Consider the following 21,691-nt stretch of genomic DNA (forward strand, 5'->3'; position numbering starts at 1 on the left):
TTTTTTTTTTTTTTCTAGGAGAGAGAGAGACCACGTGAGCAGGGGAGGGTCAGAGAGAGAGGGAGACACAGACTCAGAAATAGGCTCCAGGCTCTGAGCGGGCAGTCAGCACAGAGCCCGACGCGGGGCTCGAACCCACAAACTGCGAGATCATGACCTAAGCGAAAGTCGGATGCTTAACCGACTAAGCCACCCAGGCGCCCCGGCCACGAGGTCTTAAAGGATAGGTAAAGGGTAGGAAGCTGGTGGAAGGGCTTTGTAGCCAGAGGGAATAATCTGAACAGAAATGTGAAAGTGGGGAGGTGTCAGCTCTGGGGTGGAGAGGCAAGCGCAGATACGAGAGAGACACTGAGCAACAGCTTCTGTTTTGAGCAACGTAGGTTCAAGTTGATGATGAGGCTGAGGTTTCTGGGGAAATGCTATAGCCATTAATGGAAGTAAGAAGTTTAGGGAGGAAGCCGGGGTGGAAGGAAGGGAGGAGTTTGGTTTTAGACATGCCGAGGGTGAAGTGGTGGCAGGCCATACAAGTCAGAGTGTGACTCTGGCCGGGGCACTGTGGTCCCCCAGGCTCTCCTGAAGAGGCCAGGGATGGGTGGCAAGACCCACCAGAAGGCCCCCTGGGTTTTCCATGCAAACTAGCACAGAAAGGGGCGAGTGAGACCGGCCGTTGGGCTCGTGGCATGCCATCTCATGGCATGAAAGCTTGAAAGCTTAGGGAATTTTCTTTTCCCAAGTAACAGTATCGTTGTCTTTGTAACCAAAGATGCAGTTGTTTAGTTGAGTATTAAAATCAGCAGGCCACTCCTTCAGATTGTGTCTCCCTCTCTCTCTGCCCCTCCCTCGCTCACATTCTGTCTGTCTCTCTCTCTCAAAAAATAAAATAAAGACATCAAAAAAATTTTTTTTTAAAAATCAGCAGGCCAGGGGCGCCTGGGTGGCTTAGTCGGTTAAGCGTCCGACTTTCGCTTGGGTCATGATCTCGCAGTTCGTGGGTTCAGGCCCCGCGTCGGGCTCTGTGCTGACTGCCAGCCTGTTTCAGTCTGTGACTCCCTCTCTCTCTGACCCTCCCCTGCTCACGCTGTCTCTCTCTCTCTCCTAGAAATAAATAAAAACCTTAAAAAAAAATAAAAAAAAAATCAGCAGGCCAGGATTAGAGCTGACATCTGAAGTGACCCTTTAGCCAGTAGATATTTAATTGCTGGCAAAATCCTCTAGTCTTTTCTGATAACTGATTCCAAGGAATGTATGTTAGGCATTGAGGATAAAAGCAGCATTTATAGTTAAAACCTCTATTGATTGCACTCTCAGCCAGCTCTCTCACACATATGCCCATAAACATAAACATTCTCTCTCTCTGTTGTATCGTGACAGCGCTGTTGGGAATAACAACCAAATTCCTGTACATAGTGACTAATAGAACGGTAGAAGTGCAGAGCCTTTGTGAGGGCTTACAGTCAGTGGACGTGGTGGTTTTAACATATGAAGATACTGTAAAGCGCCTCACTTCCTAAGGTGGAGCCAAATTCTCCTCTTCTTCTCCCAAACTTATTTGCTCCTAACAAATAGAATTTGGAGAAAGCAGTGCAATGTGACTTCTGAGGCTAGTTCACTAAAGATAGCTTCCCCCTGCCGCGCTCTCTGCTCTGGGGGAAACCAGCCACCATGTTGTGAGTAGATGCAAATAAGCAGCTCTGTGAAGGGTCCACTCGGTGGCCATGGGGGTGCGCCCTCTTGGAGTCAGAGCCTCTAGCCCCAGCCAAGCCTGAGGACAGCTACAGCCCCAGCATTTGCCCGAACCTCATGAGAAATCTTCAGCAGAACTGCCCAGCCAAGCTGTTCCTGAATCCTTTATCCTGGAAACTGTGAGCCATAATGAAAGTTGGTTGTGTTTTAAGCCAGTGAATTTAGATGTGATCTGTTATCGGCAACAGAGAACTAATATGTAGCCTTGGGATGAATAACGTGGGGTCTTGATTCCCAAATCATCCTCACAAGTATAAACTACATGAATTGAACAATGAAGACGTCCTTACATAAATAGTAAACACGTGGACACAGTTGGAAACTAAAGTGTCATGTGATAGTGTGTTGTACTTGCCAAAAGTGGAAAGGAAGCCTCCACATGTGGCTGGTGGAGGTGGTGCAGTTGGTGAAGGTGGGGAATGCAAAGGACTTGTTCTTTGGATTAGTTTTGAAATGTAAATTCTTCTTTCGCATCATTTTTGTCACCAGTTTTCCAACTTTTAGGGAGATTGCACTCAAACTTAACTTAAAAATAAAATTATAGCCCACAATTGTATGGTCAACTAATCTTCGACAAAGCAGGAAAGCATCACCAGTGCAAAAAAGTCTCTTCAACAAATGGTGCTGGGAAAACTGGACAGTGACATGCAGTTTCTTCCGCCATACACCAAAGTAAATTCAATATGGATGGAAGACCTGATGAGACAGGAAACCATCAAAATCCTAGGGAACGCAGACAGCAATCTCTCTGACCTTGACCAGAGCAACTTCTTACTAGACGTGTCTCTGAAAGCAAGGGAAACAAAAGCAAAAAAAAAAAAAAAAAAAAAAAAACAAAAAAAAAAAAACGGAGAAGGTATTGAGAAACCGGTTTAGACCCGGCACCTGGTCTGTTCTGGTCAACAAGGTGACATACGAGGCCCATTATCTGGGCTTTTCGTGCCTTCAGGCGAAGCAAACACGAGTGGGTGGGGTGCTGTAAGCAGGAAGGAAAGCAGGCCGCGGAGAGGCCGGGGGAGGGCGCGCTTGCTGTCCAGTGGGGCTGGAGCAGGGCAAGTGGGGGGCCGTTCCAGACGCGAGAGGCAAACAGAGCAGTAGGGTCAAAGGGGATTTCACTTCTACAAAGCGAATCCTCAATGCCCCTCCCCAGACTCCTCCTCTCCCTTACCTACCAGAACGTTCCAGGATCAGGGCCTGGCCCCGGCACGCACATGTGGACTGAGAGACTACGAGTCTGCTGTGTGATGGGAAAGGCTGAGCAGGGCTGTCCTCTCATGTTGAACAGAGGCAGCGAGAAGCAGGTAATGCTCGCAAACAAGGAAGGGATTCTTTTTAAGAAGTAAAAAAGTACTTTTTGAATAAACAGTCAACTCCTTATACTAATAATTTTCTGATAATTATGATCTCATTAGATCAAATTAGTAAATAATAATAGTCTTGGGGGCACCTGGGTGGTTCAGTTGGTTACATGTCCAACTTCGGCTCAGGACATGATCTCATGGTCCGTGGGTTCAGGCCCCGCGTCTGGGCTCTGTGCTGACAGCCTGGAGCTGCTTCAGACTCTGTGTTTCCCTCTCTGTGCCTGCCTCTCCACTGCTCATGCACACTCTCCTGTCTCTCTCTCTCAAAAGTAAAAAACTTAAAAAAAAAAAAAAAAAAAAAAAGTCTTTCATGTAGCTGACTTATGGAACATAAAAAGCTTCAGAAAACAAAGTGCGTTCTGCATTGCCGTAGAAGACCATGGGCCGAAATCAAGAAGAGAAGCAGAGGGCCTCAGGGATGCTTTGAAACAGCAATCTGGCAACAGCCTAGGAGATCTGTTTTATTTCAGCACTGCAAGCCGGAGAAAACCGCCGTGGGCCTAGCTAAACATACGTGAAAAACCAAGAACGGAAGGTACTCGGAAAACACAAAAGGACAAAACCCTCTCTACCCAAGCAATGCTAGCACGCAACCTGCGAAGGGAGAGCTCATCGCAGAATTAAATACCTGCCGTGAGCGAACAGAAGGTGGCTCAGCCCTAGGGAGCTCAGCCAGCGGAAAAGCAGGCACCCGGAGGAGAACCCATTCCCATGGCCTGAGCAAGGGAGCCCCCCCTCCCCCCACCCCCTCCCCCAACCCTTCCTAGACACCTGTTGCAAAGCAAACCTCCGTTCACACGATCCGCTGCTTTCATTTTAGTTTGTGGAGACTTTATTTGTGATTACTGGTTATTATGAGAATTTGTAAGGTAGGAAGCCATCTTGGAAGGAAACAATTGGCCTTTCACGCCTATACATAGTGACTTTGTCCCCTGTCAAGTTTGCACATCACTCTGGGCTGCCATTTTTCTAATAATAGGAGAGATCTGCCTCACTCCCTCTTTCCACTGAATGCTATGACGCTTGATCATCTGTCACCTTGTAGGCATCGATTAAGTGGCGCACAACACAGTAGTAACAGGGTGTTTTTGCCAATTTCAGAGATGCGAGATGGGGGGAAGGTAAAGAAGGCCAGGAGGGGGGGGGACCTACAGGAAGACCAAATCGTAAGGAAGCCTCAACTGTCTGCCGTCTTCTGCGCGCCCACCTGCCTCCCGCTTTCACTATTCCCAAGCTAAGACAGCACACGCCCGAGTCTACAGACAACTACGCTCCAAATTCCCCCGATAGGTATCCTTCCATGAAAAACAGTAAGGAAGGAAGAGGAAGGAACAGGCAGAGTTTGGCTTTTTTTTGGCCTTCTGCCTGATTTTCATTAAACTCACTATTCAATTTCATTTGGCTCTGGAGTTACTTTTTAAAAGCTTCTGGGAAACGAATCTACCTTCGAGGCTGGTCTCAAGGTTAATCTTCACCAGGTAAAGTTACTGGAACAAAGGAACATTCTTAATTTACACCCAGGGAAAAAAATTCTTTTGCTCTTTTAATTTTTTTAAAGAAGCCCCTCCCAGAACGATTCTTGAATGGCCCCACTGTGAAGGAGTTTGTACTCGGAATCAGAAATCTGTGGAAAAGGGGGAACATGGGTGGCTCAGTCGGTTAAGCGTCTGACCTTGGCTCAGGTCACTATCTCATGGTTCTCGTGAGTTCGAGCCCCGTGTCGGGCTCTGTGCTGATGGCTCACAACCTGCTTCAGATTCTGTCTCCCACTCTTTGCCCCTCCCCCACTCACACTCTGTCTCTCAAAAATGAATAAACCTTAAAAAAATAAAGAGCTACATGAAAAAGAAATGTCTACAGTCTGAAAGGTTAAAATCTGAGTAAGAAGTTACCATTTCAATTTAACGGTGGGGGAAAGGAGACTGGATTCTTTGCAGCACAGAGAAACCGCTAGCCGGCCGTGGGGGAAGAAGGCTGGAAAGGCCCCCACTGTTGTTCTTATCTGGCTTGAAGGTGGATCCCCACTGGTGGCCTGGAGACGAGGCCAGGCTCACTCCTGCCCCTTCATGTGCAAAATGCACAGTGTGACTGACAGCACAAGGTGGTCTGTCCTTCCTATGATCGCATCAGAGCCTGGAGACCAAACCCTCAAAACCTTACCATTTCAGGGCAGAAGATAGGAACAGACACTTCTCCAAAGAGGACATCCAGATGGCCAATAGACACATGAAACGATGCTCAGCGTCCCTCCTCATCAGGGAAATACAAATCAAAACCACACTGAGATACCACCTCACACCAGTCAGAGTGGCTAAAATGAGCAAATCAGAGAACTCTAGATGCTGGCGAGGATGTGGAGACACGGGCACCCTCCTACACTGTTGGTGGGAATGTAAGCTGGTGCAGCCCCTCTGGAAAACAGTGTGGAGGTTCCTCAGGAAACTAACAATAGAATTCCCCTAGGACCCAGCACTAGCACTGCTAGGAATTTACCCAAGGGACACAGGGGTGCTGATGCACGGGGGCACATGGACCCCAATGTTGATAGCAGCACTCTCCACAATAGCCAAATCATGGAAAGAGCCTAAGTGTCCATCAGCGGACGGATGGATCAGGAAGATGTGGTTCATCTGTACGATGGAATACTACATGGCAATGAGAAAGAATGAAATCTGGCCTGTGTAGCAACGTGGATGGACCTTGAGGGTGTTATGCTGAGCGAAATAAGTCAGGCAGAGAAGGACAGATGCCATGTGTTTGCACGTATAGGAGGATTAGGAGGAACTTAACGGAGGACCGTGGGGGAGAAGAAGGGGGGAAATAGTAAGGGAGAGGGAGGGAGGCAAACCGTGAGAGACTCCTGAATGCTGAGAACAAACTGAGGGCTGATGGGGGTGGGGGAGAGGGGAGGGGGGGGATGGGCATGGAAGAGGGCACGTGTGGGGATGAGCACTGGGTGTTCTATGGAAACCAACTTGACAATAAACTATTCGTAAAAAAATTAAGTAACTAATTAAAAAAAAACCAAACCAGAACACCTTACCATTTCAGCGACGGTTGAGAGGTCTAGACTTTGCAGTTTGCCTGCCAGCTCGTCCAGAAGGCGGGCCTGCTCCTCTTGTTTTTCCCTGAACTGGGATTCTCGTTCCAACAGCAGCTCTTCTACTCGGTCCCGAGTGAGAGTCGACCGCTCCACGGCGCTGTCGGGGTCTGTGGTGGAGGCGTTCACCCTCTCCTCTGCCTCCACAGACATCTGGAAGTACCTGGTGATGCTATCCAAGGCGCCTGGGGCATCAAGCGGAACGGCCCACGTTAAACCTCCTGTGCTCCGTGCCAGTAGGCGATGCCCGTATTTTGGGGTCTTCCAGCCCTAAATTTACTGTATGGTTCTGTTCTAACATTCAGGATCGGAATCTTTATGAAGACCTCTGACTTTCCTCTCCTGAGCAATGGCTTCACTTTGTCCCGTGAGCATCCACTTCAAGCCAAACATCTGGATGACAAATTAAGTCCGTCACGCAGATGTTTCTGCATGACTGTCCAATTCTTTCTCAATAGCTGGTACTGTCAGGCAGCCCACAGATTACCCGTCCGGATATTTTTTAAAATCTTTTCTTGGTCATTTGATGATTTAGATCCACTCAAATGACTACTATTACATATATAAAACAGCATGGCCAGTTTTGGCTTGAAGGACCTTGGCAGAAAAATTAACGATCGTGCGTAAGATAGGATGCTCAGTGCTAGCTGACACTGCCAAAATTGTCCCCTGAGCAGGCAACATTCTTGAATTTTCAAGAAAAGTCAGGGAGGTTAAACCATTAACTGGAAAAAACAAAACAAAACAGGAAATGTACGCCGTTCTCATGCATAAAGACTCCTGCTTGCTTCACAGAATCTCCCTTGCATTTTACTTAGTCTCTCAGTGCCCCGCGTCCCACTTTTGTAAACGGAGACTGTAATCCTTATTTGTGCCAGAGACTCAAGGAGAAAAAGCTTTAAAAGGATTAGAGGGCACTACATTTTACTCTCCAAGTGCTGTACTAAAAGGTTAGACAGAGGGTTAAATCCGTTGTCCAGGATCGCACATTTGCACAAAAAATGCTCACCCCGAATATCTGAGTTTTTGATAAATTCCAATTGCTCCGCAAGCTCTTTCACCGTGTTGTCTAGGCTTTCTGCTTCTGTCTGTAGAGAATCTAGTTCTCTGGCTGTGCTGTTGCTCTGGGAAGCTGTGTCAGACAATTTCACTTCTACTTGAGCCATCTTGTCGGTAACATCTTTGATCAATTTCCTGTAAAGAGAAGGGGCAGTTTCCAGAAGCAAAAGAAACCAAAGGGGAATTCTGAAGTCTCATTGTTTGTTTCTTTTCCCCTACAAACACTGTACCCATTACTCTGTCGTTTCTAACCAGTTCAGTACTTTGCAACTCTTTACTTACAAGTACTAGTTCTATTCTGTTCATCCTTAAGAGGCCGTATCGAATCTACCAATTTTCCTTTCTTCAAAGACTTGGAAGAAAAGCCTAGAAGCGCCCGTCAGCTGTGTTGTGGTGGAGGCATCCTAGGAGGGATTCCCAACACCCGCTGTCTTCTGAGCAAAGGTCCAGAGCGTGGAGTTCTTGCTGTGTGTGTGAGCAGCTCGGAGCCCACACAACCCCACAGCTCCAAAGACAGAACTGACCCCCGGGGCAGAATTATGCCTCCCAGCCACCTGCCAAAAAGGCTCTTCTCCAAACCTCAGGGATCCCCTTCAAGATGGGACATGCAGAAAGGAAGCCCCACGGCCACCGGGAAGACAGACAGCCACCCACGGGAGCTTTCCATGCACGTCCCCCTTTAGCAAGGTCCCATCAAAGGAGCTCCTCTTCCACCGACAAGCAACCCTTGCATCTTTCCTAAGAAGGCAGTTATCTACCAGAACGGACTTGGCACAGATTCAGCTTTCACAATATTTCACTTGGAATCTAAACCCAACTGCATTCTCTTCCGTATTTCACATCCACAAAGCTGTATCTGAGGCATCTATTTGCATATTATATAAGTGTGTGGGTGTACGTACACAATCACAAAGGAAGTAACGTTTGAGACCTCAGCTCGGGGCTTTACTGGTCACCTAACTGAACGGAACTGTCTTCTCCGGGAGATACTCGTCAGTATAAAACGCAGGGAAGACGTACGAAGGCCAAAAGGCTGGGGGCCATTAGAACAATGCTGTCCAAGGCTGAGATACAAAATCCTGACCCGACTCAAAGGAAAAGTACTTAAAAGGATTTGTAGGTTAAACTGCATTTTATAAACTCAACCTCCTTTTCCGGAGGCAATTCTAATAGTTGCTTTTCTCGGGGCTCTTTTATTCGTGTGTTGATTCTCACAAGGCTTTCGTTTCTTCCCAGGTCTCCCACAATGTTACAATTTTTAAAGGAATCCAATCTAACACTGTATGTTTTTTAACGAGGCCACTTCGGATCCTAAGACCCGCGTCCTCGGGTGTTGTGCCGACCGAAGATTAACGCCAGTTCCCCCAAATGATTACAGTCCATCCGATTAGATAAATAGTGAGGGTGGAAACAGCATTTCAGGAATGTAACGTCTCCTCCGGCAGGTCTCACGGGACACACAGATCGTTCTGTTCTCCCTCGGGTGCAGGAGACTGAGGCCAGGAACCAGGTCCTAAGCGGGCCTGCACTCGGACAGCAGCCTTCTCAAACCTGCTGCTACGCGGCAGGAGGCTGAGCGGCACCCCCGTCTTTTTAATGAGGTGAAATTCCTCCTCACTAAGTGCATTATCGCCCCGCACCCGACATTTCCTGGCGCTCTGGTCAACCACACGGTCGTGGACACAAACCCTCCGGGACGAAATCGAGGGGGTCTAGGAAGGGGCCCCGCAAGGCGCCCGAGCACGCGTCTGCTCGCCTGGTGTTCAGGGCACAGAAGGGAAACGTGCATCTGGTTTCTTAGGCTGATTCAAGTCCCATCACAGAGAAAATGTTACTGTGGTTCTGTCGTAACTTAGTCACCTCCGTGTGTAGGACTTAGCTAGGGAAGCGTTCCGCTTGGGGCGCCTGGGGGCTCGGTCGGTTCAGCGCCCGACTCCGGCTCAGGTCGTGACCTCACGGTCCGCGGGTTCGGGCCCCGCGTCGGGCTCTGTGCTGACGGCTCGGAGCCTGGCGCTGCTGCGGATTCGGTGTCTCCCCCTCTCTCTGCCCCTCCCCCTCCTCTCAAAAATAAACATTAAAAAATTTAAAAAAAAAAGAAAGAAAGAAAGAGCTCCCTCTTGCCCGTGCCAAACAAACGTGGCTGCGATGAAAAAAGCCATGAGGGCACCGGGGGGAACATGAATGCTCCGCACCCCTTCCTGCTTTAGGCTTCGTCCTAGGTCGCGCGGTGCTGTTTTGGGGCGCACTGCGGAAAGGGTGGTCGCAGGGCCTGGGAGCAGAAGACCTGCAGCAAGGCGAGCCCCGAGACGCACAGACGCTCAGCGGCACCAGCAGCCCTACGCAGGGGAGCGTCACCCAGAGAAGGGCAACGAGGAGACGTTCTCACTGTGGAGAATTTGTGATAATTAGACGAAGGAAGGCCTCCTCGAGTGAAGCCGCGGAGGGAACCTGGCAATCGGGGTCTCGCGGAGGGAACCGATCTCCTCGGAGGAGCAAAGCCGAGTAGCGACGACTCACACGCACCGCGTGTTTGGCAAGGACACTGTCGTGTCACAGATCAGCCGTCTGCTGCGGCGGTCTTCCCCGGCCCCAAGTCTGTTAGGGACCTGGGTCTCCGACCCGAAAGACCACTCCCCTCGCACGCTAGCTGCAAAGAGGAGCAGGGAGTCCAACACGCTTCGTCGGCACCTGTTCTCCCTCCCAGCACTGAGCGCCCCGTCGCGTGGAAGCGCCCAGCGGGGCACCTCTGCTGTTTATTCATCAAGCTGCACCACCACCCTGGGCGCCTGCTCTCGCTCCGGGACTACTTACTCCGCTTCCTCAAAGAGATCCCCGATGTTTCTCAGCGGCTCTGCGGCGGGGCTCCGGGCCAGGGTGTCCCGGATCTCGCGGACTTTCTTCTCCACCGAGTCCACGGTCTCCCGGTAAGGCCCAATCACCCCGCTGATCTTCAGGGCCTTGGCTCTCTCCAGGAACTTCTGGGTCCGATTGGTCAACTCGGCGACGATCACGTCCCACACAGCAAAGCACTGGTGGCAGGGAGCGCAGTCGGGGAAGGCCCCCGAGTACCCGCGCGCGCACTTGTCACAGCGCGGGCCCTCCACGCCCTCCACGCAGACGCACCGGCCCGTGGACTGGTCACACTGTGGCGTCTCGATGCCCCTGGGGTCACAGTCACAGGCTGGAAGGGAAAGAGCAGTGCTGCAGCGCTCCCTAGACCGGAAGCGTCAGCGACAAGACCTGGCATTCAGGATCCTGTCACGTCACGGTGGGAAGGCGCCGACCAGACCGACCGCTTCCCGGCGCCTCCGGCCGAGGCTAGAGCAGCCTCCTGCAGCCCGCGTTACCTCAGCACGCTCCGCTTTACAGCGACAGTGTGGGTTTTTTCCAGGAGACACTCGCGGTAGCCGGCGGTGCAGAAATGGTTTATATGCATCACGTCACCGACCCTCACAATCACCCGACGGGACAGGGGACTTGCCCCAAGTCTTACGGCGAGGCAGTGGCGGGGCCGGGGTACCAGCGAAGCACATCACAACTCCAGTCCGCCCGTAAGCTCTGGCCCGCCTCTGCCTCCCTCTTACTGACGCCCTGCCCCCCTTCCCCCGGATGCCAGCAGTACGAGCAATTCAGGTGACATCCCGATGACACGCACGCCTGCTAACACGCCTCACCCGACCTGGTCACAAGACAGAACGGCGAAAACGCGATGAAATGCAAGGAACCTGATGAAGAGAAAACTCAATGGAGAAAAAAGCCCCAGGAATTCCCCGTATCTAGTTGAAAGGCTCTCCACTAAGTGTGACGTGTGGGTATGTGCCGTTGTGAGGACCAGCCCCAGTGCGGAGAAGACAGGCTCCTGAGACGTCAGAAGTGAGGGAAGGGACCTGGGAGCCAGTCAGCCCCAGCTCCTCACTGGCCCGAGAGGGTTGGGATCTTAGCCAGAACCAAATGGGAAAGGGTAACGTTGGTGTTCTTGGCTAACGGAGCTTGGCTCACGTCACTTAGCACAGCGCGTGCGCCGTTGAACCCGGCCTGAGAGCCCCAGATCTCAGGGCATCAACGTAGTTCTATACCAACACCTGATGCTTGAAGTATTTGTACACGGTCTAAAAAACAAAAGGCCTGTACACACATCTCTGGCCTTAAATCCTTTCTGGGAAAAGATAAGGGATTTAAAAAAAAAAAAAAAAAAAAAAAGTAAGAGAAGAAAATACCTCCCCCCACCAAAGAAATATATTATTTCCCTAAATAGACTGAAGACTCCAAGGGCAGGAGTACATCTCAAAAAAAGTTTTTCGTTGGGCCGCCTGGGTGGCTCAGTCGGTTAAATGACCGACTTCCGCTCAGGTCATGATCTCACGGTTCATGGGTTCAAGCCCCGTGTCGAGTTCTGTGCTGACAGCTCAGAGCCTGGAGCCTGTTTCAGATTCTGTGTCTCTCTCTTTCTCTCTCTGACCCTACCCTGCTCACCCTCTGTCTCTGTCTCTCAAAAATAAAAAAAACGTTAAAAAAATTTTTTTTCCTATTTATTGGAGAGCGAGAGCGAGAGCGAGAATGAGTGGAGGAGGGGCAGAGAGGGAGGGAGACACAGAATCCGAAGCAGCTCCAGGCTCTGAGCTGTCAGCACAGATCCCCACGAGGGGCTTGAACTCACGAGCCACAAGATCATGGCCTGAGCCGAAGTCAGACGCTCAGCCGACAGAGCCCCCCAGGCGCCCCTGGAAGGAGTACATCTTAGACCATTTTCTCCATTCTCTGCACCAAGCCCAGGGTTAACTTGCCAACTGGCATTCGACGGTCTTCGCCAACTCAGGCTCTAACCTCATTTTCAGTACAGCCATGCAAGGGACGTTTACACCCCCTACAAAACAAAAGAACCCTCCTAAGAATGCAACGTCACCGTGACCAAACCCCACACGTTTGCGCTCTCGGATACGGTTACAAAACCTCGGGTCAGTAGCTGCAACTGGTTTGTACGAGGCTGCCTCACGGAACGTCGTCCAGAACCCGCTGCACGGTGGTCCCGAGATTTGCTCAGCAACCTCCGTGCTCTAAACTCAGAGACGCACTTGTGGCCCATCATCTGACCCTCCCCGCTTCCTGCCTTTTATCATGATCTCCCACTGCCTCTGTTGGCCAACACCCCTCCGCAACCCCGAGCGCCAGGGAAACTGAGTCACGGCCTCCGCATCCGCAAAACAGACCCTACCTACCGCAAGGATTGCTTTCCGGATGAAATCGCTTAATCCCAAAGCACTTAGAGGAACATCTAGTTCACTGCAAGCACTCAAACGTTTCTATCATCATCACTCTGTGTTCCATGCAAGTGTCTGGTGGTTTCCTGCCCAGAGTATTGCCTGACCGCATTTCCACTGGGGGAGAAGAAAAAAAAGCTGCCGCGGCCTTGTGTTTATCCTTGTCTACGTGCCAGTAACATCATGAGTCGTCCAAACATTTAAACTGTGGAATATTCTGTCCTCAACCTTTGTGATTTAAAACCCAGCATGCCCTTAGTGCCTTGGGTTCTCAAAACTCAACATTTTTTTTCGCCCCTGAAGTATATTGTTTCTTTCCAGGCATTTCAGGCATGTTTCACTTTTCCTGTGTTTTTTTTTTTTTTTTTTTGGGAACAGGCTCATGAGTCAGGGAGCATGAGCTGTGAATAGCTTTAAATGTGTTCCCTACGCCATTGTTTCTAGATGTTCCTGGAGAGAAGGGTCCTGTGATCAGTAAATTCAGGAAAAATCATCCTCTTGAAGATTCCAAACAAACATCAGCCTGTTGAAGATTCAGAGGACTTCTGCAGGGGAAACTATTTCCCGTTGGTTTTAGCCAGTTGTGGCCCAAACTCATCTGACATGGAATCTTCTAGTGGGAATACCAGTGACGCTCCAGAGAAATAACGGGGAGCGTGTGGGAAAACACTGCCTTCATCAGCTTCAGATCAGAAGCATGGAAAGAGACTGAATAATGGCGAGTTTACAGTCTTTACGCTTTAGGGATGGATTTCCAGGTCACTGGTGACATGCGGTCACCTTCCAGAAAGCTGAAAGTTACGCGGGTCACTAGGTGCTAGCCTGGCAGACTTGGGTGTCCATCAGAAGCACCTGGAGGGCCCACGAATGCAGACTGCCCCCCCAACTCCCGAGACCCAGATTCGGAATCGGTGGCTCTGGGATGGGACCCGCGAACCTGTGTTCCTAACGGTTGGCGGGTGCTGTCGACACGGTGGGTCACTAGGTCCCCTTCTGCAGACTGATGGCGTTCCTTCCACACCCGTTCTAGCCTTCCTTCCGTTTGTATGTGATGTGTGCTTGTGGGGGGAGGGGGAGGGGAGAGGGAGGGAGGGGAGGGGGAGGGGGCGGGGGGGCGGGTGGTGACAAAGGAGGGGGGAGGGGGAGGGAGGAAGTAAGAGACAGAGTACATGCTCCTCCTTCAGCGCAGAGCTGGGGCGGAGTCCCGACCGCGGAGGTGACCAGCGGAGGCCACGCAGCAGCCTAGCGGCCTGTGTACGAAGGGGCCGCACGCCGCCAGCCGTAGAAATGGGGCCGCTCAGGCCCCAGGGAGACCAGGCGGCCCAGCAGAGCCGCGCCGACGGCATCATGTCTCCCAGGCGGGCGCCCAGCGAGGCAGACGGTGCCTGTCCTGCTTGCTTCGCAAATTCTTTCTCTCCCACAGACAGTGCCAAGGCATAAAGTCATGCAGTCCTGAAGAGGCTTTTACGGGGCCCGTGCTTGGGCCAAGGGACGGGTGCGCAGGCTGAACTCAAGTTCTCGCCTAACTTTTTATTTACTTCACTGGTACAGGCACTTCGTGCTCTCACTGTGTCGTGGGCATCTTGGAGAGACCAGCACTCGCTCCAAACTGTAGGACTTAAAAGGCAAGTGCAGGGGCGCCTGGGGGGCTCCGTCAGGCGTGTCAGACTTCGGCTCAGGTCATGATCTCACAGCTCGTGAGTTCGAGCCCCGTGTCAGGCTCTGTGCTGACAGTTCAGATCCTGGAGCTGCTTCTGATGCTGTGTCTCCCTCTCTCTCTGCCCCGACCTCTTTCGTGCTTGGTCTTTCAAAAATAAACAAACATTAAAAAAATTAAATAAAAGTAAGTAAATAAAAGGCAAGTGCAGGGGCACCTGGGTGGCTCAATCGGTTAAGCATCTGATTCTTGACCTTGGCTTCTGTCTGGATCTTAGGGTTATGAGTTCAAGCCCTGAGCAGCGGGGGCTGCACGCCCAGCATGGAGCCTACTTTTAAAACATAAATCGATAAAATAAAAATAAAAGGCAAACACCCTCATGAGGCCCTTCCTCTCTCTCTGGGGACAGGGCCATAGCTCAGGACAGCCCTCCAAGGGCGAGCGGAGTGACAGGCCCAGTTTAGCTGAACTGACCAATATTCCTTTCCTCTAACTGAAGAGTCCAATTTCACAGATGTAGTTCACAGAATGCAGTTTTGTTACTGAGGCCTTCAAGCCCGGAAAGGCACCCAAGGACTACATGCATCAGGTTTTCATTTCTTTTCTTATTAAAAAAATTTTTTTTAATGTTTTTTATTTATTTTTGAGAGTCAGAGAGAGGCAGCGTGAGCAGGGGAGGGTCAGAAAGAGGGAGACACGGAATCCGAAGACAGGCTCCAGGCTCCGAGCTGTCAGCACAGAGCCCGACGCGGGGCTCGAATCCACCAACCGTGAGATCATGACCTGAGCCGAAGTCGGACGTCTAACCGACTGAGCCCCCAGGCGCCCCTCAGGTTTTCATTTCAAACCGAAGCAGGAAACTGCTAAGCTCCTGTGGACACGTGCTTCCTTCCCTGACCGTGGAGTTTCCAGAACTGGAAAGTCCGTCCTAGGGAGGCCTGGGAGGTAAGCCTCAGAAGGCCGACATTTACACCTTGTAAAAGGACCCCCCCTACGAGCACCCCCCGCTGAAGCCCCAAGGTTGGTTCTTGCCTGTCCACTGAAAACCTCACGGACGCCAAAATCATGAAGGAGACCCTCCAGTCCTAGCTCGCATCCGCTGGGATCGACGAGCTCCACGCTGACTACGCAGGCGATCGCTGATGAGGGCCAAGGGCTGTGTTCCTCTCTTCAGAGGAAGGGCTCGGGGGCTAGGTGGGCCTGGAGCTCGGCACTGCTCTAACAAATGGGATTCTCTGGCAGAGGATTTACAACTATCTTTTGGAAAGAAGAAGAAAATCGTTAGCAGAAACTGTGGCCTCACCTTTAAGGTAAACAAATCACAAAGATGAAGACTAGGATTTTAAAAACGAGATGGTCACTGGGGCGCCTGGGTGGCTCAGTTGGTTAAGCATCGGATTCCTGGTGTTGGCTCAGGTCATGATCTCAACAGTTCATGAGTTCAAGTCTTGAGTTGAGCTCCGTGTTGACAATGTAGAGCCAGCTTGCGATTCTCGGTCTCCCTCTCTCTCTCTCTGTCCCTCCCTTGCTCTCTCTCTCTCTCTCTCTCTCAGATAAACATACATTAAAAATAAAATAAAATAAAAACGTGACCGTCATCAATTTTGATGAGCTGTAAGAATTCCACCTTCCTCTGTAGGTACATTCTTGGTTATATGGTCAGTAGATCTCTTCTGTTTTTCCTTAGTTCTCTCATCATTTAAAAATGTGATCTCTCAGAGAAAGGTAAGTGACTTACAATGCACCCATTTTATAGATCTCGAGGCCTAGAGGAAAACACTGGCAGGTCAACCAGAACAGAAAACATCAGCCTCTTTATCAGTAGGTATAACTTCCTTCTCTGGGGGCCTCCAGCAACTGAGCAAAATCCATCCCCAAATGCCTTGGCATTCCAGGCGTTCGCAGTCTGGTGAAATCAAATCTCCCCATGGGTCCCCCGTGGATGGCTTCCTGAAGGCACCCCCGCCCCCCGCAGCCCGGCTACTGCACGCTGTCCTTCTTGCGCTTTAGCCAGGATGCTAACTCCTCTCTCAACACCCGTCATCGAGCAACCCCCAGGCCTGGGCAGAGAACAGGGACACTGGGCCACCCGGGCCCGGCTTCAGAGCACAGCTCTGCCCTCACCTGTGCGTGGTCTCTGGGCAAGTCACTTAACTCCTCTGAACCTGAGATCGCTCCGTTGTGAAGCGGGGCTTCCGTGTCTCCTCACAGACTATCTGCTGTAGGATAAGATCAAGAACCTGCACCGCATGCCCCTACGCGCACTCCGCGGGCTCTCTGGGAACGGCCGCCAGCGCGGACCTTCCGCCTGGCACGCGCCGAAGGGCTCCGGGTCCCTCAGCTCTTGCCTCCTCTGACCGCTGGACGGGTCTGTACCAACACTCAGTGCCGTGTCGGTACCCGGCCTTCCTCCTCAGACTTAAAACCGACTCAGTCGGTTGAGCATCCGACTTTGGCTCAGGTCATGACCTTGCAGTTCGTGAGTTCAAGCCCCGCATCGGGCCTGCTGCTGTCAGCGCAGAGCCTGCTTCAGATCCTCTGTCCCCCTCTCTGCCCCTCCCCACTTGCGCTTTCTCAGAAATAATCATTAAAAAAAAAGAAAGAAAAGTAAAAAAAGTTCTCTATCTTAAAAGCAGGTAATGGGCTTATTTTCTTCTGTCTCGCAGCCTCCCTCAAAGTAACACGGGCTCCAGGATGTGCTATAACGCCGAAAGGTTTTCTGATTCTTTACCCCACCTTTTTTTTTTTTTTTTTTGGCCTTGCTAATGTAACTTCAGTTTCCAGATGAAAGTTGGGCAATAACGATTTCACCTGCAGAAACGAGCTGGCCAAGGGGTCGGCCAGCTTTCCCTCTAAGGGCCCAGGGTGGTAAATACTTAGGCATCGCAGAGGCCATATGGTCTCCATCAGACAACGCAATTCTGGCTCTGTAGCACCCAGGTGGCTGCAGACGGCACGTTGGCAATCGGGCACAGGCAGGGACCCGGGCTGGCCGCCTGCGGGCTGGCCCACCCTCCAGGGGACACAGGCTGTGATGAGCATCATGGAAGAAAAGCCTTCCTTCTACCAACAAGAGTATATGTGGTTCTCTAAAGAATCAAATTAAATCTGATTTCCCAAGTCACAGAGCAAATCAAGTATGAGGTGGGTAACTGTAAATGAATCCCAGCCTAAGAGCACAAGTGTTCTAAAAATTCCTGTCTGAGCAAAGGAATGCACTTAATTTTTCTATTCAAAAACACTCTGAAATGAGCAGCAAGCAAGATGGGGACACAGACACGACCCAGAGCCCCTCACCTACGCCCCACATGTCCGATTTGCACTGGTTTAAGAGACACCGGCCTTTCCCAAAGGCCAGAGGCCCTCCCTTTGCTGCCTATGAATCAGCAGAAAGGTTCCTCATGTGACCCTGTGACGCCTGAGCAGCAGGATGAGGAGCTCCAGGCCGAGGTCTTCTCTGGCACATTCCCTGGTGGGTGGACGAGATTCTCTCCATCCCCAGCACAGTGGTGGGCCTGTTCGGACTTGGATGACTGGCCGAGGGCCCCGACCCGCCTGGACAATAGGAACATTCACCAAGTTGTAAGTCTGAGGCTCAACTTGTTTGTCTTTTACACAACCACGTTTTTTTCCATAAGGAGAAGGCCTCGCCGGGGCCTGAGGCTTCCTACAAGCGTGGTGTTTACCAGGCGGCACCAGGAGGTACCGATGTGCGCCTGCTCCCGCTCAAAGACCTGAAATTGAAGGCTCTCTGGGAATTCGTTGCCTAATTTGAGAAAAGTGGTCACATTTCCCCCCTTGGTTCCCTCTCACGTCAAATGACTCCTCTTCAGTCCCTGGTCACTGCCGGGCCCTGTCCCTTCTGGAGCGTGTCCACCCCGCTTTCCATCTAGGACGACGCTCTGCTCCTGCCGGAGCCCGAGTCCATGTGCTGCTACGCGGGGGCTTCCGCCTCACCGCACCACACGGCCCCGCCCCACTGCCGTCCCGGACACACAGGCCCTGTGCTGCGGTGACACCCCCCCCCAACCCCGGCCCGCCATCGTTAAGTAACGTCTCTCTTCCGCTCTCTGGAAGCTCTGCAGTTTAGGAGTTGTTTGGGTCCCAACAGTTTTGAGACTGACCTTTCTCCTGGATGAAACAAGGTAGCTGGTGGACACAGAGGGCATGGACCTCACTCTTTGCAACATTTCCCAAACGGGACCTAACTCTTGACCTGAACGAGTGGATACTGTTCCTCTAAGCCGCAATTCCCCTGGCAGACAGAGCACTGGAAGTTCGAAGATGAAAGGGTGTGGGGCCAAGTTCTGCCCCCCAGGCGAACGGTGCCCTGCTGGACTCTAGCCCGGCTAACGGGCTTTTCACGCTCACGAAGCTTAGACAGATCAAAAGGTCAGCAGGCTTTGGCAGCCAAAGCTATTCTGCCAGTGATACATGCTGGTAGAACCGGGCTAAAGGCAATGACAGAACCATCATCTGGACAAAAGCCAAGCCCTCGGGACGTTAGGAGATTGAGGGGTCTGAGAGAACAATGACTATGGGCCTGAAGAAACCCCACTTTAACCGGGATTTTACTTGCGGGAGACAACCTAGAGCAAGCGGCTCCCTGAACGTCACGGACCTTCTCACGGCAGTGAGAAAATCAGGCCCCGTGAAGAACCGACATCTGGAGAAGCCCTCGTCCATTCACACTGCAAGGATCATCTCCTCTGCGGAACAAACCTTAACCGACGATGTTGGTACAAACGCTTCGGCCAAGACTCAAGTGAAAAACAAATCATCTGCCGTTTGTTCAGGTCTCTTCTCACCCCTTGTCAAGAAACATGTGGGTGGAATGGACCCTGAAAGACCCCTCGGTTTCTGACCCTGGATAGGAGATACCCAGTGAACTGCTAACTTGAACATCCGGATCGTTTCTTGCCATAGTCACATCCAAAAAGGAAAAAGGTCACTTTTTATTTCCAGTCCGATAGGGACCCAGAATTTCAGCCGTATAACAAGGAAAATCTATCCAAGAGCAGTGAAGAAACCACGGAGATAGTTACCCATACTTACAAGTGTGGAACGGGGAAGAAAACCCAAGTAGGAAAGAAAGAATAGGAAAACAGAGTAGAAACAGCCCAGTAAAATCCTTTCCGCAAACGCTTTACGATCTGAAAAAATCTGAAAGTATCTGGCAGCTCCGAACCAAAACTGCAACAGCATGAAAATTAAGCAACACTTATGATTCACGTGATTTCAACAAGTTTGTGCTGTCAAGAAAATGTCACGATTTCCCTTGTGCTCCGTTTTATCGTACGCCTAAGTGAAAACGTGGCTTTTGTTCACACTTAACGGACCTAGAGCGCCGGTCACCTATCCCTTGGGGGCGCGTGATGCAGGAGGGTACCGCCCTCCGCCTCCCACCGGCGGGGACGGCACCCTGGCGCGTGTGCGCCCAGGGCTTTCACTGTCAGCAGAGTGTGCTTGACACCCTGGAGTCAAACGAGCTTAGCGGAGCAGCCACTTAACTCTGCGTATGCGGACAGGGAAGCCGGCCACAGGGTACCAGTCAGATGGGGGGGGGGGGGGGGTCAGTCTGCAGAAATATATGGTGAATATAAGCCTATTTGGGTTAAAAGCATCTACAACAGCCGTTCTGTGTGTCTTCACAAGGTGGACACACGCTTCTGTGCAGAGACAAAGGCTACCCCCGGGGGATGGAGCGGGAGGTAGGCAGACTCACTCTTACCACCTACACTCCCAAAAGGGCTACATCTAGACGGTTTTTTATTTGTATTCTTATTTTTTCAAGTATTTGTTTATGTCTTGGGAGAGAGGGGGACGGAGGGTCTAAAGCGGGCTCTGTGCTGACAGGCTGACAGCAGCGAGCCCGATACGGGGCTCGAACTCACAAGCCTCGAGATCAGGGCCTGAGCCGGAGTCAGACGTTCGACCCACCGAGCCACCCAGGCGCCCCAGCGGTCTCTTCAACAACGAGCGTGACTTTCTTTTGTAAGGAAGCACAGAAATCAGCGCGCCGGTGTCGCACTTTCGAGCTGCCGGGAGGCTCGGGCGGACACCCGTCTGCTCCCTCCGCTCCGATCCCACGGCAAGCGGGCGCGCGCGGCCTCACCTCGGCACTCCAGGCTGGGGCTTCCCCAGAACAGCTCCCGGCACTGGCTGCAGGCGCGGCCTCCGAACCAGGGCCTGCACTGGCACTGCCCCGTGAACTGCGAGCAGAAAACACGCCGGTCACACGGGCTGCCGGGCGGGAGGCAGCCGCGTCGTCGTCTTCAGCTGCTGGAGGGACTGCACTGCAGCCTGGGCAGGGCCCTGCCTCCTGACGGGGGAGGCCAACGTCCCCTCCCTCCTGGGGGCGCTCAGGGCCCCCCACCAGCGCCTCCTCCCTGCTCTTCTGTCACGCGGACTGGGAAGCCCCGGGGTGCGTGTCAGGGAACAGCGGCCCCCTTAGAGCGCCGGAAACGGCCACGTGCCCGCTCGGGCTGGGTGGCTGAGACACACATCCGACGTGGCAGCCTGGTCTGCAGGAGAAACAGCGCCCCCCCGTCTGCCCTGCTGGGGTGCACGGCGCAGCGGGGCCTGCACCGCACGTGACGGGCTGTCCCCGGTGAGCCGCCAAGGGAAGGCTGATATCGAGTCTACCCTGTGCCTGCCAAGCCGCATGCTCTGACGCAAGGCTGCGACCAGGAGAGGGGGGTGCCCCTCGCTAACTGGGGCCAAGCCACCAAGGGGGCTGGACTTATACAGGTGAGAGCCCCGTCCCTCTGCCAGGACAGCCTCGCCCCGCCACAGCGCCTCACCTCATTGCAAGATGGCCCGAAGGAATGGGCGGGATCGCAGTTGCACGGGTCACACCCGGTCCCGCTGGCCAGCTGCCAAGTGTTGGGCGCACAGCGGTCACAGTTCTGCCCGACCACGTTAGGAAGACACGAGCACTGGCCGGTGGTTTTGTCGCACTGGCAGTCGGAGCCGTTGCAGTGGTCCCGCACGGTGCCCAGGGAGTTGCAGACACACTCTGCGAAGGGACAGTGGGATCGGACTTACTTACGTTCATCAAGTTCCTCAAATCCATAAAACACACGGCGCGATGCAAAAGTCCGCCACCTTCTGACGGCAAAGACTTTCCCTCTCCAGAGTCTGGCCTGGACATGCAAACAAGTAGGGAAAGGAATGGAGGGGATCACAAACAAAAAACAAAAACAAATAGCAACACCAACAAAAAAACCACTAAAACCGCTGTTGTCCGCGGTCCCGGTGACGTCGATGGTTTTGACGCTTCCCAGGCGCATGGGCACCAGGACACGCTTCGCCTGCCAGCACTTCTGAAATACTCAGAGTTAACAAGCTGCTGGTGACTCACTGGAAAACTGAGGATTTAACTGGAAATAACAAAAAAACCTGCTGTGGGACTGGAGAGATCTAGTGACTTCCATCTCTCGGCAGGAGCAGCGGTAACCAATGTGTCAGACAAGCAGGCAGAAGCCCTCCAACCTGGGGGGGGGGGGGGGGG

At 52.2% G+C, this 21,691-nt stretch overlaps 1 protein-coding gene across 1 annotated transcript in view; it reads right to left on the reverse strand.

Annotated features, from left to right (window-relative positions):
- The window catches only part of LAMB1 (laminin subunit beta 1), a 74,519-nt gene that overhangs the window by 10,583 nt on the left and 42,245 nt on the right, over window positions 1-21,691 (reverse strand). Inside the window, exons 21-25 of the mRNA XM_039247203.1 lie at window positions 20,982-21,196; window positions 20,294-20,390; window positions 10,075-10,444; window positions 7,214-7,398; window positions 6,148-6,389 (exon numbers count right to left, since the gene is read on the reverse strand). Of these exons, the coding sequence (XP_039103134.1) occupies window positions 6,148-6,389; window positions 7,214-7,398; window positions 10,075-10,444; window positions 20,294-20,390; window positions 20,982-21,196 (1,109 nt within the window). The remainder of the gene's footprint in view (window positions 1-6,147; window positions 6,390-7,213; window positions 7,399-10,074; window positions 10,445-20,293; window positions 20,391-20,981; window positions 21,197-21,691) is intronic.

Source organism: Hyaena hyaena, unplaced genomic scaffold (assembly GCF_003009895.1).
Source record: "Hyaena hyaena isolate Hyena2069 unplaced genomic scaffold, ASM300989v1 scaffold_294, whole genome shotgun sequence".
Taxonomy (NCBI): Eukaryota; Metazoa; Chordata; class Mammalia; order Carnivora; family Hyaenidae; genus Hyaena; species Hyaena hyaena.